Source organism: Fulmarus glacialis, unplaced genomic scaffold, assembly GCF_000690835.1.
Source record: "Fulmarus glacialis isolate BGI_N327 unplaced genomic scaffold, ASM69083v1 scaffold2940, whole genome shotgun sequence".
In the NCBI taxonomy this organism is placed as follows: Eukaryota; Metazoa; Chordata; class Aves; order Procellariiformes; family Procellariidae; genus Fulmarus; species Fulmarus glacialis.
Window position 1 is genome coordinate 28377 of NW_009186885.1, and position 16261 is coordinate 44637.

Genomic DNA, 16261 nt, shown 5'->3' on the forward strand with positions numbered 1-16261 from the left:
ACAAAAAAGGAAGGGTTTATATAAATACCACCATTTTCCTTCCAGATTTGGAAAACCCGATATTTTGGGAGGTACAAATTTTTTGGTTTATGCTTTCCTGATGTATTCCACATTCAAAAAGGTTGATGCTGACCTAAGGGGACCCTGAAAGCTGAAGAAAGTTCAGTCCTCCCTAATACGAAAGGGAGTGATACAGTTCTGTTAAGAAACAAACTGCGAAACTGACAGCGACTAGAAACTTACTGCTTCTGGGTTAACTGCTTGTGCAATAGGATTTAACCTTTGCCATTCTGTAGACTACTGCAATATGAACTTAAGGAATTATGGCAAACAACTGATGAGTCAGTTCGTGCAGTATTAGTTTTTAATGTCTTCTTAGCATTATAGCTGCTAAACTGGCCAGACAGCCCCAAAGAGCTGCAAAAGTGAATTCATGATCAGTAGTACATATCAAGCAGAACAGGATGTATCACCTTCCTCTAAGACAAAAGCAAAACCAAAGTATTTTATGGAGCTTTGCTGTCTAGGAAGTAGCTCTCATACAAGGAAAAACTTCACTTATGAAAATAGACCAAATCTTCAAGCTTGTGGAGGGACTTAGTAAGATTCCGCACACCCCCCCATTATCTACAGCCTTATCCTGTCTCCCTCACTCAGCTGCAACCTGGTGCTGCCTGCAAGTTGATCCTTCTGGCAGCCACTCATTTTTTATCAGTCTGCTTCTATCTAAAAAAATTAAAAGTTACATACATGGACAGAAAAGCATGTTATCTATTTAGATAGAGGCTGGACTCTATGGAAGTCAGCAGCTTCTTCCAGCTGCCAGTGAAGTCACCAGGGCACCTGGGTGAAAGACCATAATGTTTCCGTTTTCCTGTGCACAGAGAAATGGCTTCAAAATTCCACATGTATTATTAAGAGAATGCATAATAATGATTCAGGGGAGAATTATGGAATTCTTACTATGCTAAATTTTGTACGGTATAGTCTTCTTATAAATTTCCTTGGCACCACACATCCGATTTTCCAATGTGTAAACTAGTCTTATTGCCTAGGACTGCTACATGGGGAATTACAATCTGAAAGGATAAATAGCTCCCTAATAGCCTACAATGACACAAATCTACTACTCTGCCATTTCTTTGAATTCTTACTATGCTAAGTATGAAATAATATACGTTGAGAAAAATAGCAGTAGAGCAGAATTTTTTCCCTTTAATTGCATTGCCTATTATACCAGTTTGACAAATAAAAGACCACCAAATCTAAGTAATTACAGCATATGGGATTACAAATGTCTAATTGGCTTCTAATGTAACTTAGGTTCAAAAAAGGGGGATCAGGTAACTGAAGTAAGGAAGGCCATATTCTCACCTGAGAAAGTTAATACAAGAAAGGAGGTCTACCTCTTTTCAGTGGCAAACACAGAAGAACCAAACATTGGAACATTTCTGGGTTATCTTTCCCATGGTAGCTCTCTCCAAATGGGCCACCATGAAACAAAAGTCTGATCATATGAAAAAAGAAAAAAAAACCAAAACCCCAAAAAGCAGTAGTTAGACACCTAACAAAACCATATTGTTTGAATTTCTGAATATTCACTAGAATTTTGTAATTGTTGACGAATTTATGACTATTATTTTCCTGAGAATTTTATATTAAATAGACATGGCTTTCTGAGATGTTAGTCTGTAAAAAAATGCTTTGCACTTTGTGATTTAATTGATTTCTAGTACGTCATCTGGGCAAGATATGAAAAGGGAATGTTTTAGAACTCCGTAGCCAAGTTTACCTTTTGGGTATTCACTGAAGCATTTAGTAGTTTTTGTCAATAATGGTACCTTTTGTTAGTTTGTTTGTTAAGGGAAAAAACCAAAACAACAAGTAACCCTTCCTTCTGCCTAGCTAGTTTCCTAGGCTCAACCGAAAAGACTGCCATAAGTGTTTTCTCAACTTGGGACCTACCATAACACCAACAGGCCATCACTTAGGTGAAGACAAGCTGGACCATATTATAAAGAGGAACCCAAAAGTCATCCAGTACTTCTACTAACCAAACCCTGATTACAATTTGAAATATGAAATATGAGTTCCAGATGTCTTTTCCTCCTTTGTGGAGGAAGGCTTCCTTCCTTCCCTACTTATCTTTCTTCCCAGCTCCCTCTTCCTTTTTCTTCAGAAAAAAAAAAAAACCAAAAGCAAACAAACAATGCCCCCTGCACCCACCCCAACCCACAGAAGGTTAAAAATAATTAAATAAATAAAGCCTGTCCAGACAATTCCTTCTGCAACAACAATTATCAGCTTGGAACCAAGAAAAACAACTTAGCTGCAGCCGACACAAGGCTGTCAGTTCTCAGAACTGCTGATAAAATTTATGCTGTGCCCTAATTTCTGCTACAGACTAGTTATGAGAATATCAAGAATAGAAGATACATTTTGTGATTTCTGCTCTTGAGCTCTTTTTTTACCTGCTGTGTATTTGCCTGTTTTAGCTTTCAGGGAAGATGTATCTGAATTCAATAAGAAAAATAAAAACAGCTTCACGGTAAATGCATTAATATATATGTCAACCATTTAATTTAGCTTCTCCCAAAAAGAAACTTGCTGCACTCTTTAATTTCTCCCAATAAGATTGTCCTAAGAAAATCATTTAAATTAAAGGGAGGTTGCGGTCAAGCAAGATCTTAACCTGATCTTTGCAAAGCTCTTCAGTTATCTTCTGAAGGTTCACATTTTCCATACCATCCCTGCAACTCCTTACTGAACCCCTTCCAGTACACCAATAGGACCTTTCAACTCAAGGCACTGAAACTAACTGTAGAATTTTATTATTGGCCTCCCTAAAGCTGTTTATGGAGGAAAAGGCACCTCCCCAGCTACTTAATATTCCCCTTGCAAATAAATACAAGGATCACATTTTCTCTATTAGCTACCACATCACACTGCTGGATTTTGTTCTATGTCTTATCCTCCACGTTACAAGTCATTTTTTGAGTAACTTCCTCTCATAGTTACTTTAAAAATTACCCAAGAAATATTAATTCCCCCAATTTTATATTGTAATTTTTCTACATGGAGCAATTGCCTCCCTGCCCATTTGCAGAGCTTCCACAAATGAAATCTCTTAACTGCGCAAAAAAGTTCAGTACCAAAACAGTCAGATACCTCAGATACTGATAATACATGCTAGAACATTTACTGACACTTACTTTGCCAGGCTTGTTTGCATCAAAGCTGTTTTCTTTAAATTTCTCCTGCAGGGTCTCAGCTAACCGACAAAGCAAGGCACCATTATCCAATTTCTCCATAAAGGTTTCTGCTGTTATTTCTCTACCTGAACAGCAAACAGAAAGTTAACATGGCAGAAAGTGTGTAATAGTATAGACTGCATTTGTGTAAAAAGAGAAATCAATAGAAATCTTGACAACAGTTTGAAATATGCTTTAACTGAATAACTTCCATTACTTTGAATATTTAGTGAATAACCTCACTACTACTTTACTGGTAGACATACAGCAAATTATTAAAAAATAACATGCTTTCGTTGAGAAGGCATGTGGCATTTGAAAAATAATTCTAGTGTATCAGAATCCCCATATCTCATTTTACTTATGATATTCCAGTGCTTTTAACATAGTGTTTTAAGACAGAGTACAGCAGTCAAATGGTTTACACCAGTGTGTGTGGGTAGCTATGGTGTAAGAGTTGTTAACACTACTGCAGCTTATTTTGTAACAGAAGTGGAAAACCATGTGAAGAAGGAAGGGACTGTATTTTTTTTTAAGACGACTTTTAAGACCTGATCCTGCAAGAAGTTGACAAAATACTACAGTGATTGCAATGCTCCTTTGAAAGAGCTTTTTCAGAAGTAAAGTTAGGTACATTAGGAAAGAGGGAGAGAGTGAAATTCCATGTTATGTATCTACTTGCCACATAGATTAAAATTTTCACCCAAAGAATAAAGCCAAAACACTCTAATTTCAAAATGTATCAATTATTATCATTCTAGATGACACTGTACTTCAGCTGCCACAGATCGTCCTCCCTGGCTACAGCAGACCAGATGACCTTCCATTACACTGTAATTACATCCTCCTGGAGTTGATCACAAGAGTCCCGTGATGAGATGTGCATTCTGACCAGGTTGGACAGCCTAGATGAGAAGGGAATCATTTAACATCCTAAACTAAACTTCCAGCATCTTAACATCATTTCCAGGTAAAAATATTCCTATTTCTTATTGAAGGTTTTCCATTTTCACAATTCTACTGGAAAATTTGCCTTCTCTTTGGACACTTTTTTGATGAGCAGCTGTATTTTTCAGCCCTCTTACCTTCTACTAATATCAAGAGAGCATCAAGGACTAATTCTTGCTCTTCCTATTAAGACAGGATTTATTTATTTTTGGTGATATTTACATATGTCATTTGGGAACAGGAATAACACTATCAACTCATTTTTCATAGGCTATTCCACAGCAATCATCAGTAACAATAGTCTACCCTGCCAAAAAAAAAGAAAACATAAAAAATCTGAAGTGAGAGTGGTTTTTCATCCCATCCAGATCCACTCCTGCTACTCAAAACCGGCTTGTTCGCAAGCAGGACAACAGGTAGAAGTCTGCCCACTGCTGGTCGAGTTTTTTTTCCCCCCACAGATTTTTGACCAACAAGCAGCTCCCTGACTAAACCAGGTTATTTTGTTTTTCTAGTTAGTTTGGGAAAATTCATCTTCCATGAGATGCCGGAAAACTGAAAACATTAATCCGTTTAGAACAGGTTCACAATATTTTTTTTGTCAAAAAAACATAGGAAAAGTAGATTTAGAAAAAAGAAGTAAAGCTTTTCTATACCTTTTCACTTAGGAGAGAGAGGAAAACTAACATTCAAAAGTACCAAAAATGAATTAGATAATCAAAAATTAATATTGTACTTCCGCAATATATTGCTGGTACATTGTAATGTAGTCAATGTCACTTATAACACTGAAGATAACAGTATTATAAAGCAGTATGACTACAAAAATGCTAAAGGAAAGTTGATTTCTCTAGGCCCTTGCCTGAAAACTGTTAGATACTTCAGCATCCTTTGAGCAAAAAATTGTGAGTCTTTTCAGTTTGGTCAGTTAAAAATCAAAGACTAAGATAAAGATCTTTGCAGCAAATCATTTTCAGATACAAGAGTAGACTTGTATTTTGGTTGAAGTTAAACTTTTTTTTTCTAACACATTTCTACTTCAGAAATATCTGTTTAATGTGAAGTTTTTTTCCCTTTTTTATTCGCCCTTAATTCTCTCTGCCATATAGCCCACTTTATAGCTCCTGTATACCTAAATGACTTCTCCAGGCAAAAGAGCAGTAGCAGCACTGCAGACATTCAGTGGTAGCTTGTGCATAACTGACAACATTTTAGCAGTGCCTCCAGCTCAGCTGAAGCCAGGACTGAAACTATAATAGCCCACAGATAGAAAAATTGAACATCTCAGCACCTCAAAAGCCTTCATCACTGTTCTAGCCTACATATTTTCTCATTTGCCCCATCAGCATTTTTGGCAAAAGATATAAAGCCATCAGAAAGCTAAATTTGAAAAATTCCCATGTTATAGGAACTGCTTTATTTTTAAAACAGTCTATTTTTATAATAGACTCATTTTCTTCTAAAAATGTATTTCAAATATTTTTAACCTACTCAAGGTGGTTTTTTTAATTTGAAAAGCTTTTTTTTTTTTTAAAAAAAGGAAAATCACATTCTATGTATCTATTCTGTCCTATGATTTATAGATTTATTATTTCACTGGTCAAGCATTAAAAAAACCTAAAACCTATTTAGAGGTATTTTCTCTTTACACAAAGATGGAAAAATTCTTCTATCTTCTGCTATTTAACAATACGTTTATATTCTTTTAAATGCTGAATTGCATAAGCAGTTTGGTCACTGCATATTGTACACTAAGCTGGAGTATTTTAGTTCTGTTCCCTTTTATGAAAGCTGAAAGAATGAGTTTTGCATTGAACATCTGTATCCAATGAAAAATATATTAGGTGTCAGCTTTCAATTCACTGTATTTTATGGCTCCAAAAGGTGGCATTTCTTTGCTAAAACAGACACTCTGACATATTTAACAGTTGAAATGTATTGATTCAAATGAGAGTAATGTTCATAGCCTGAGGAAAAAAATGGCTCTGTATATTTGTATGGAAAAAACATTAAACTCCATTAAAAATGTATAACTCCCCCTATAATTACAAGAAAGCAGTTGCAATGTTTTTATAGAATGGTAATAACATTAAGTATAATAAAAAAACAACACTAAAAGTATGGGGGGAAAAAAGAAAAAAAACAGGAATATGAAGGCTTTCTCAAACCTCGCAAGCATTGCTTACCCTCTCCTTTACCGCAGTCACTAGATGCCCTTTAAGAAGACAAACTGTTATACCTGAACACCTACCCCTTGGAAACTGTGGGCAGCTATCTATAAGGCCATGCAGCCCGGGGGGTCCTAATGCAACCAGCCTGGGAGGTCTATGAAAGAATAACCAAAAAGAGCCCACGCTCAGGGTGTGTGCCCAAGAGGCTGAAGATAAAGCATTCCCTACGGGCCATCTCAGACAACCAGAGCTTTCAGAAGAAGGCGGAGGGACTCAAAGGCTAAAACAAAGTACCAAAATCTACTTGGTTGCTCTATTATTGCACTGAGTTCTTCCACACTTAGTTTAATAACTACAATGCAAGACACTGACTCCAGCCTCACAACTAGCCGATCGACTATTTTAATTGTACACTTTGGTGGTAACACAAAACTACTAGTAAAACCACTAACTAGTAATTAGCAAACTCTCAGAGATTCACTCGGGTGAATCTACATCGGTAGAAGAATGAGCTTCTACAGTACTGAGGCACCAGTGGGACAACTCCTCCCGACCCTCTCAAATTGTGTGGCATTTAAACCCAAGGTAACAAAACACAATAAAAGTAAAGAAAACAAAGGCCAATGGTTTTATGCACATAAAACTGGTTCTTTTCTGACAACGTTACTCTGTTTCCTACAGTAGCTGAAAGCAAAAGAAATATTTTTGATAGCATTGAGATATTATCACTTAGTTGAAATGGGACATCTAAACAATCCCAAAGGCATATTGATACTAAAGAAAATTACAAAGCCACTCAACTAAATAAGAAACTGCATCAGTGCCAGCAGAATCACTAGAAGTATCAGTATCATGAATGTCTTGATATTCAGATATTTAAAGCCTGCATTTCCCACTAGCTTGAGCTGAACACGCTGATGTTGAAAATAAAGGTACTGCTACAGAATCCTCTTAGACAAGATGAGCAAGAACACCAAGCTGAAGCAGGTTTTGCTTTAATTCAGAATCAAAGAAAGTAAGTTTTCTTGCAGAAGACTTCCCACCCTTCATCCCCCAATCTTCACGCCTCCTTCAACACACCTTTAAATTCCACGCCTGGTCTTTAACTCAATGCCTCTCCTAACATCCTTACCTCTCTGTTTCTTTTCTTCATGCCTACTTCACTTTTGCACCCAAGCAACTTTTACATGCCTTACGCAATATTCAACATCTACATGTCCAATTCCTCAGCATCTTGCACTCTCCAGCTCCTTTCCTATGAGCTTCTGAAGCCCAGAAAGCTCTGCTAGGAAAAGGCCTCAGCACTGAAACCTTGGAGCCCAGACATGTGCCCAGGCACGTCTTACAGGTCTATTCTGTGGTCCCATGTGCTAAATAAAGCCGGATGGAATAAGCTACAATACCGTAACCCTCTGCAGCTGGTAAATGGGCTCCAGGTATGGGAAAAAAGATCAGAGCTCTACACAATAGCCAAAGGGGAAACAGAGAAACCATCCCTCTGCACCTGTACTAAACTACAGACTGGTGATGAGGCCCACTCCTCCTGATGCCAGCCCTTTCGCCTCTGCGGACACACAAGAGAAAACAAGACATTGCTGGAGAGTACAGCAGACAAGCAAACTCTATTTGCTTTCAAATCGCCACTTTGCCTCTGCTAGAAGATTACTATGGCCCAACTGTGCTAATTCCCATGTGAAGCTTGCTCAAGGTGAAAGGGAAGGTTTCAGTATCCATAAGAGCATTCTACTAAAATAAGTACATACACAATCTACCAAATTTGGAGTGTGTCAGCAGTGAAAACATTGCCAAGTGCTTCATTGGCTCTATACATAATAAAAGCAAGGCTGAGAGATGATCATGACTTGCAAGACAGTTGGGTCAACACATCTCCTTAACTTTGCCACTGGAAGGATCTCTCAACTGAGCCACCAGAGCTCAGCAGAGGGAAGTGAGGGCAAGAGACACAATATCCATAGCTCCAATCTTTCTCTCCAGCATGCAAACCCCAACCCCCACAATGCTGACGCGTCCCACTTTGAGAATGCTGTAATGTACAATATTGAGTCAATCCCATCTGACACATTGATTTCATCTGCGTCCTTTTTCCAGCCACCAGAATACAGGCAGCTAAAATCTATTCAGCAATGGAGTGTAATGACAAACCATCCTCTCAGAAGCTCTGAGTTTCTCTGACGTGGTTCCAAAAATAATAAGCAAAATGCTTACAAAAGTACTAGTGATTACTAAAAAAACCCACAACAATGTCCATGCTAAATTAGAGTAAAATGTCCAAAGTCTCAGGGTTAAAAATTCTTACAAGTGTTATTTTCCAGCTGCACCATGTATCTCAGTCTTCCAATTTGTCACTCCGGTAAGGTCAAATTCTAGTTATGCCTAATTTCCATCTAATATCAAAACCCTTCATTCATATTATAAAGTGCAATATCCTTCTAATGTTTTCCAGTTTAATTTTGAACCCACACCAGGCTTTGCTGCTGCAAAAATGTCACCATTTTAACTTTCAGTAACACTGTGTAGGACATATTTGCCTCTCCACAAAAATTTCAAAAACACCATCAGGTGATCAAACTACCTCAGAGAGGTTCAGCCCTATTCTTGCCTAAAATACTTTCTTTTTTTTTTTTTTTAATCTACATTTATTTGAAAAGATTATGTGTCCTTGTTGAGTCATAGTACAAATGAATGAACAAAATATACATGAAACAAAACATGAACCAACGTGGCAAAACTTAATTGAAATGCATATTAATTTTCTTTATAAGTTGAGAAATCCTATTGCATTAAAATTGGCATAAAGACACTTACAATGAGGCCACACAAGTTACAGCACAGAGCAAACTAGGGTGTGGATACACAGAATATTATCTGCTCTGTGTTATCTGCACATCCAAGCACGTGAAAACCTACTGACCATTAATGCAAAGTACATTATTTCTCCGATGGAGGAAAAAAAACCCACAACAAAACAAACAAAAAAGAGTCTTACATATCCTTTTATCCTTTTGGATGCTGAAAAGCGAGAGAGCACAAACAGGTTTTTACAACAAGGTAACGGCATGCTGTAAATTCATACCTATTTTATCTTACAGCAACATGCTCATGTGTCCCCCCTCTCATTAAAGTTAACCTAAATTTACAGTAATTAAACCAAATTTGATTTCTGAGCTAATATATTTATATGAATATTAATTACTTTAATTCAGTTACACTTAATTTATTTTGAATGTGAATTTTAAGTTAATTGAATTATTAATTTGAATAACAATGTCTACAGAAGAATTCAAAGCAGTTTAACAAATAACTATAATTTCAGTTCTTCAGGACAAACTCTGAGAAAAGAAGAGCTTGGTGTGAGAAGGTGTAGGGGAACGCATTAAGCAAATGAACTGTGTATGCTACTTAATTAAAAGAAGGTTGTGCCCATTTAGTTCTACAGTGCAGAATTTGGTGTCCATATGAAAAATCAGATTTTTAATTATAGTTGGCATTTCAGAACCTCCTGCTGGTTGCTACTTTCTTTCTAAAAAAAATGACCTCATTCCTAAACTTGTCACTGTGAGAACTCTGTTATGAACTGCAAACAAGCTTCTATTTGTTTTAGAGCGGCTCACTAAAACTTCATTGTTTAAAACATTTAAACAATATATTAAATCCTTAATGGAATGTGCTGCTTCTGATTCAAAAAACAGTCTTGGATTGCTGTCTTGTAGTAATTGGAATGAAAAGTCAGGATTTCTGGATTTTGTTCTGGTATTGCCTAGACAATTTTGTATTCAAAACTCATTAAGTTAAATGAAAGTACCACACAAAGATGTAATTTAAAACAAGTGCCACTTTTGCAGTTGTGGATTCATAACGATTCCAACCCTAAAATGGGCATTGCCTACCTGCAAAATACTGTGTTCTTGCATTCTGCTGACACTGTACTTATTGACTACACCTCTCATAACATAGTGATACTTCTCTTCCTCTTTAAAAAAGAGGAAATACAGCAATGTAGAACATGCAGATGAAAGGCACTAGATATACTCTATTATTGTGTGACATCTCTGAGATGGTTCAGCTTCAGCATTTGCCAAGGCAAGACACTGCCTATGTCTCACCAGAACAGACTTCCAGAAAAACAAAACAAAACAAAACCCCCCAAAACCACACACACCAAATTTAAAAATGCTTATCCAAATTTTCCTCCAAAATAACATCAGTAAAAGTTTCATGTAAACATCACCTCCTCTGAAATATTTTCTCCTCTTTGTTTAACAAAGAGGAACTGCTGGCATGTTTCCCTTAGGATGAAGTATTGTGTAAGTCATGTATTTCTTTGGTAGAATCCTTTGGACTTACACAAGGAGATCACACAAAAGCCATTTTCCCCTGAATGTTCTCAACAAACAACACACTATTTCCTGGCTCATAGTTTCTAAATTCCACCTTCTTGAATGAGTTGTATATCCCAAAGAACCGTCTCTCTCCTTCCTGCCAGGGACATACTCTCTTTCACTCCTCTTCATGTGTACCTGATTTTTTTCTTGGCTTTTGGTTTGCATCCTCTTTCATCATGTTTTGGCTTCACACACCAAGACGTACAGCTGCAACCAGTAAATCCCCAGGTCCCAGCTGCAGCCACTATGTCAGACCCCTCTATGCACAAGCTTCCACAAGTCTTAGCATGCATTGCCTTGGGCGGCAATTATCAATCACTAGACTGCTTGGTCAGCAAAGAACTATTTAACAGCTCCTTCCGTTCAAGACAGTCAGTACACCCATACTCTTTAGGAGGCCTACCAATAAAAGTGGAAGACGTAGTTGATGACAGTAATTAGCACCATTCAACTTAATGGTATTAATACAGAAAACACATGCAAAAGAACACTTAAAAGGAAATTTGAGGAAAAATAAACATGAAATGAATAATAAAGTCCAATTATGCTACTCACAGAAACACTGTGGAGGCAAATTACTTATTAGCTTTTCTGACCTTGCTAACAGTTGCACTATGTGGAGGTAGCTACCTACTCATAACTACCTTTATTTTTGAAATGCAAAGAAGCCTGAAGGACTGAATTCCCAGCTAACAGTTGGGAATTGAGAGTTCTCTCAGTGCCCGGTATTTGCATTCTGTCTTATTGTATCTTACCCAGTAGGTTTGTGAGCCACAGGGCCAAATCCTCTTTCATCGGCAGCAAGTTGGCCTCATGTCTACTTGCAAGCCACTGACTGTATTGATGCATATCAGAGAGGCCAGGCCCACGTGCCTTCGGGCTCAGAGCAGTGCACATTGCTTATCCGCTTGTTGTACCTGTTTTATTACGTTTTAAAAAAAAAAAAAAAAGAAAAAAAGAAAAAAAAGAAAAAAGACGTATTTCATTATACCAAATAAAGTTTTGCAGGTTCTGTTTTTAGAATTGTAGAAGATAACAGCAGTAACTATGATTCTAAGAAATTAGATGTCAGACAAACAGATGTGGATCTAACACGTGAATACAACATTGATGATTGAAGTCCTGTTTTGTAAATGGATCACATTGCAAGTGATTAAATCATACAGATAAATGTCAACTTCATTTGTCCTCACCAAGCTACACATGTTGCCAACATATAACCAAATATTCTGCAAGGAATGATTAAAATCAAATCAAAATAAACATTTTACACAAAGCTAACAACTCACTACGGTGCTTGATCCAATATCCATTCAAACTAAATGGAAAGCTTCGGAGATTTTTGGATGAGGCCCAATAAAAACACAGGAGCAACTGAGTTATGCTACTACAGCAAACTTACTAACAATTAACAAATGCAGTTACCAAATGGAATCAGTCTATTCTACAGCTCTACAGCTTTAGAATAATTAAAGAAAAAAAAAAACATATATATTTACTGAATAGCATTGTTTCTTCGGAAAGCAGCACAACAGCTAGTGCTGGTCACCCACACTTCCCACTTCCACCTTTTATACGAATAATCCTCTGCTTCAGTGACGACTTACTTTAGTTTCAGGTAAGACAATACATCATGTGTTAAATATTAGTTAACTGTTCTGAGTCTTGCAGCAGCCAGAGACGTTAGGCCCACTGGAACTATATCTCTGCTCCTGAAGGACTAATTCCCCCATCTGTGGCAGAAGTGTGCTAAGGAAAGAAGATTATTTTCCCCTCTGAAAAGAAATTCAGACCTGGACCCTAATGCTTGTAGCAATGAGCTGAGATACTTTCTTGCCTGGTAGGCTGCTGAAAGCCCAGTCACACCAACTGGCAGTCACAAGGTCTTATGTAGGTGGCACTAGACAGACATTAAGTGGGGGTGGGAGGTCCATAAGGAATAGCTCTTTGCCTGTTGTCAACCGCCTGATCCACGCCAACTGCGGTTACACGTCAGCTGGCTTCAGCTTACGATACACTGCAAACACTGTTTCTTTCTGTCCTTTGTGTACCTTTCAAGTCAGGTAAGAGGTAATAGTGACTTTAAATAGTGACAAAAAAGAACAATTTGTTATACCATTCCATTGTGGCCTGGAATAACAAGAATACTGAAAACAATTCCTTCTCCAAAAAAAGGAAAATGATTACTGGATGTAAAAAGCAATTGCCTTTCCATAAAATTGTGCTGTAACCGACATTTCCAAATATATGAAATGCTATTCGGGATATTTTAATGCTTACATTAAAATACTCCAGCATTTTTTAACCATACCCTGCGTAACTAAACTCCTTGTTCGCAAAAACATCTGCTTAAGCTCTTGTTGAGAGTACCTCACCCCAAATACTGAAGTACCCTTGAGATAGACACAGCTTTCACTACGAATATACTTCTTACTGAAATCAAACAATTTTTTCAGTTGGGAAGGGGGAAAATAGAAATTAAAAAGATTTTATTCCCTTGTATAAATACACATTTCTGAATTATCCGTAGATTTTACATTTTTCTGACAAAACAAATCCTTATGTATCAAAGTTCCTTTGAAAGCAGAGCAGTTTAAGGCAGACCGAAGTATGTAATTTAAGCTCAGCTCTGTTCTGAAAACTGACTTTGTAAAAATGTCAGCTTGGATTTATAGTTTCCTGGTTGATTAAATCCAAATCATACCTGTTCATTTGAGGTGGGGTGCAAGGGAGTGGAGGGAGAAGAATTAGGCTGTTAGCTCTGCAAAAATCAATCTGGAATGTCACTCTCAAAATAGATTCCTTTGGACGAGATGATACTGACAGCTACGGAATTACAATGACAAGTATATTTAAAGTTGCTCTAAGTCACTCAGAACCACGCAATTTAGTGCTTCAAATCACTGCTTCATTTTGGATGGCAACACAGGCAGGATGGATAATTGACAAGTACAAATACCTCTGTCATATACTTTCTTTCCAGGAAAAAAGCCTTAAAATAATTTTTTGACTGATTTCTGGAGTTTATAAACTCCATTGATACAGTGAGAACCAGAACTGAAACTACTTTATTCTCTTGAATCACCTCTGAAATTATACCAGTAAAAAGTAATAAAAAAAATTTCTCATTCCTGAATGTTCACTTCATATACAATACACAAATAAAGCCAAGTAAAAATACATTATTTTTGGCAACAATTTTTCAGTTTATTAACACCTATGTATCTAAATATTTAGGAAATGAAATCTTGCAATTCGTTTCTTTTGACACACAGATTGGAAAAAGACACCTGAAAAAAGAAGCACCATAAAGGAACCAGTTAGACACTGCACCTCTTCACCGGAAATAATTTCACTGTTCATACATGCTTTGAGGAGGGGCTTAGACTAGATGACCCCTGGAGGTCCCTTCCAACCTAATTTATTCTGTAATTTTATATTTCAAGGATGCACACAGCAATATGCATCATGGGACCCTAAGCAGGGTCTGCCCTGCTAGGAGTGTAACACATGGCACACACACTGAGCTGGATTGTGTTATGAGGAAAACTACGGAGACAACATCCTTTTCTTTCACCTCAGGAAAGGTCCACCTACCTTATCACTTCCAAGACCACGTATGTGCCCTACGAAACCTGGAGCTAATTGGTAACCAACAACATTATAATATGCCTGAGAGCCAGCCAGATACAATACAGGCTGCTGCCACTGGTGGTAATTCTAAGGTCTAAGACTAGAAAAAAAGAGAGGGAAGGCTTCTGGAGGCAGTTTGGGTTTCCCCATCAGTCTGTAGAACAAGCACTGCAGTCTGTTTACGCTTCAGGCTGATCTCTGTGGAGACACAGAGCAGAGAATTCAGGATTTGAGATATTACTTCAGTTTGTCTCTAAAATACAGGACTGTCTTTAAATATATTTCATACTGACCTACCTCTTGTTTCATTAAACTCAGCAACCAGGCTGTCTAAAGGTGTCAAGGAAACAAAGTGGGAGAACAAAGAGCTCTGATTTCGGAGGATGCATGGGTGCTTCAGTTTCGTAGTAATTGTGGTACTAAGAAGAGAGAAGATCCAGAGAGAAGAAGGGTATTCTGAGTTCAAGGTAGTTTTAATAGAACACAGGTTCCCAGAATGGGAAACTAGGAAAGATGAGGAAAGACAGATAGACAGGTGACAAAAATCTCTAGAAGCTGAAAATAATTCAGGCATCTCTATACTGGGACTAGCTCTGCTTGAAATAGTAGCCCTGAATTAACAATAACGTATGGGTTAATTTGTGAAGCAGGCGTACAAAGTGAGGACTGCGGAATGAGAAAGTTAACACTGATGAAGAGTCTCCACTGAGAAGAACCCTGAAGAATCACAGATGAATCACATACAATTCAACCTTACCTCTGTGTAAGTTTTTTTTAATTTCATTTCTGAAAGAAATTAATTTTCCCCTTCCCCACCACTTCTCTGAAACTACACTTCAGCAAAACACTTTCTTCTTAGAATCAAAGCAACAAAATTCCTACCTTGGATGTTTAAAATTAAAAAAAAAAAAAAAAAAAAAAACCAAAACAAAAACCCCCCAAAAAACCCCACCAGCCTTCAAGAAGCAGAGCGCAATTTGTTACCTGTAGCTCCCATCACAAATTCTACAAGTCATATTGAGGGTCAGTTATCAAACTGCAAGCATCAGAAGCTATCAAACTCTTAATTATTCTATATGGAAATGCTGACCACTACTAAACAACTAAGTTTCGCTTAAGCCTCCACAATACTTCAGTGCTGAAGTACCTAAGCTTCGTTATAATGTTCATCTACTTCATCAATTGTAATAGCCCATACATTAACTATTAAAACTTCATCACATACTAGCTGGGATCTGTGAAGAAACTGAACTTAGTTAGGTGAAGGTGACAGCAGTTGGGTCCTGAGCTCCTTCAAGACCCCTTTGAAGACTCTACCTGTAGTCAAGGCCAGGCTCTTGATTCTTCACTCAGATACCATCAACTCACCTCCTTAAAATGTCTTAACATATTTATTTTCTGGTGAGCTGGAAACAAGTTTATTTACAATTTAGCAGTGAGGAGTTTGTTCAGAAAAATGGACTAACTTGCCACAGAGGTAGACAGTAGCATTCAAGGATACACCATCACAGCTGAGGCAAGCCTTTTTGGCTCCAACAACTATTTCATCCTTTCCTTTTGGCAGACATAAAGTATGAACAAAGTAGCCAAAAAATATTGGTTTTCCTAATCTCACTACTTTCTAACAGCAACATCAAATCATCATATATAAAGTTCTTTAAAACTAGCCAACACAAACATGTCAAATATTTTTATAGAATGTTACACTTCTCTATAAACTTGAGGCTGACGTGAGATACACACAAGCACTTTCAAAACTTACCTCTACATTTGTTCCTCAAAAAGCAACTTCTTCCCCCTACTATTCTGAAGGCAGAGAAGAAAAGGTCTTTAACTACTTTTCATTCTGTTTTGT

At 37.4% G+C, this 16261-nt stretch overlaps 1 protein-coding gene across 1 annotated transcript in view; it reads right to left on the minus strand.

Moving 5' to 3' along the window:
* LOC104069089 (growth arrest-specific protein 2) overlaps positions 1 to 11670 on the minus strand; it is a 38505-nt gene extending 26835 nt beyond the window's left edge. The window contains exons 1-2 of the mRNA XM_009572925.1: positions 11529 to 11670; positions 3213 to 3337 (exon numbers count right to left, since the gene is read on the minus strand). Coding sequence (XP_009571220.1) covers positions 3213 to 3337; positions 11529 to 11670 — 267 coding nt within the window. The remainder of the gene's footprint in view (positions 1 to 3212; positions 3338 to 11528) is intronic.
* Positions 11671 to 16261: the final 4591 nt, after the last annotated feature.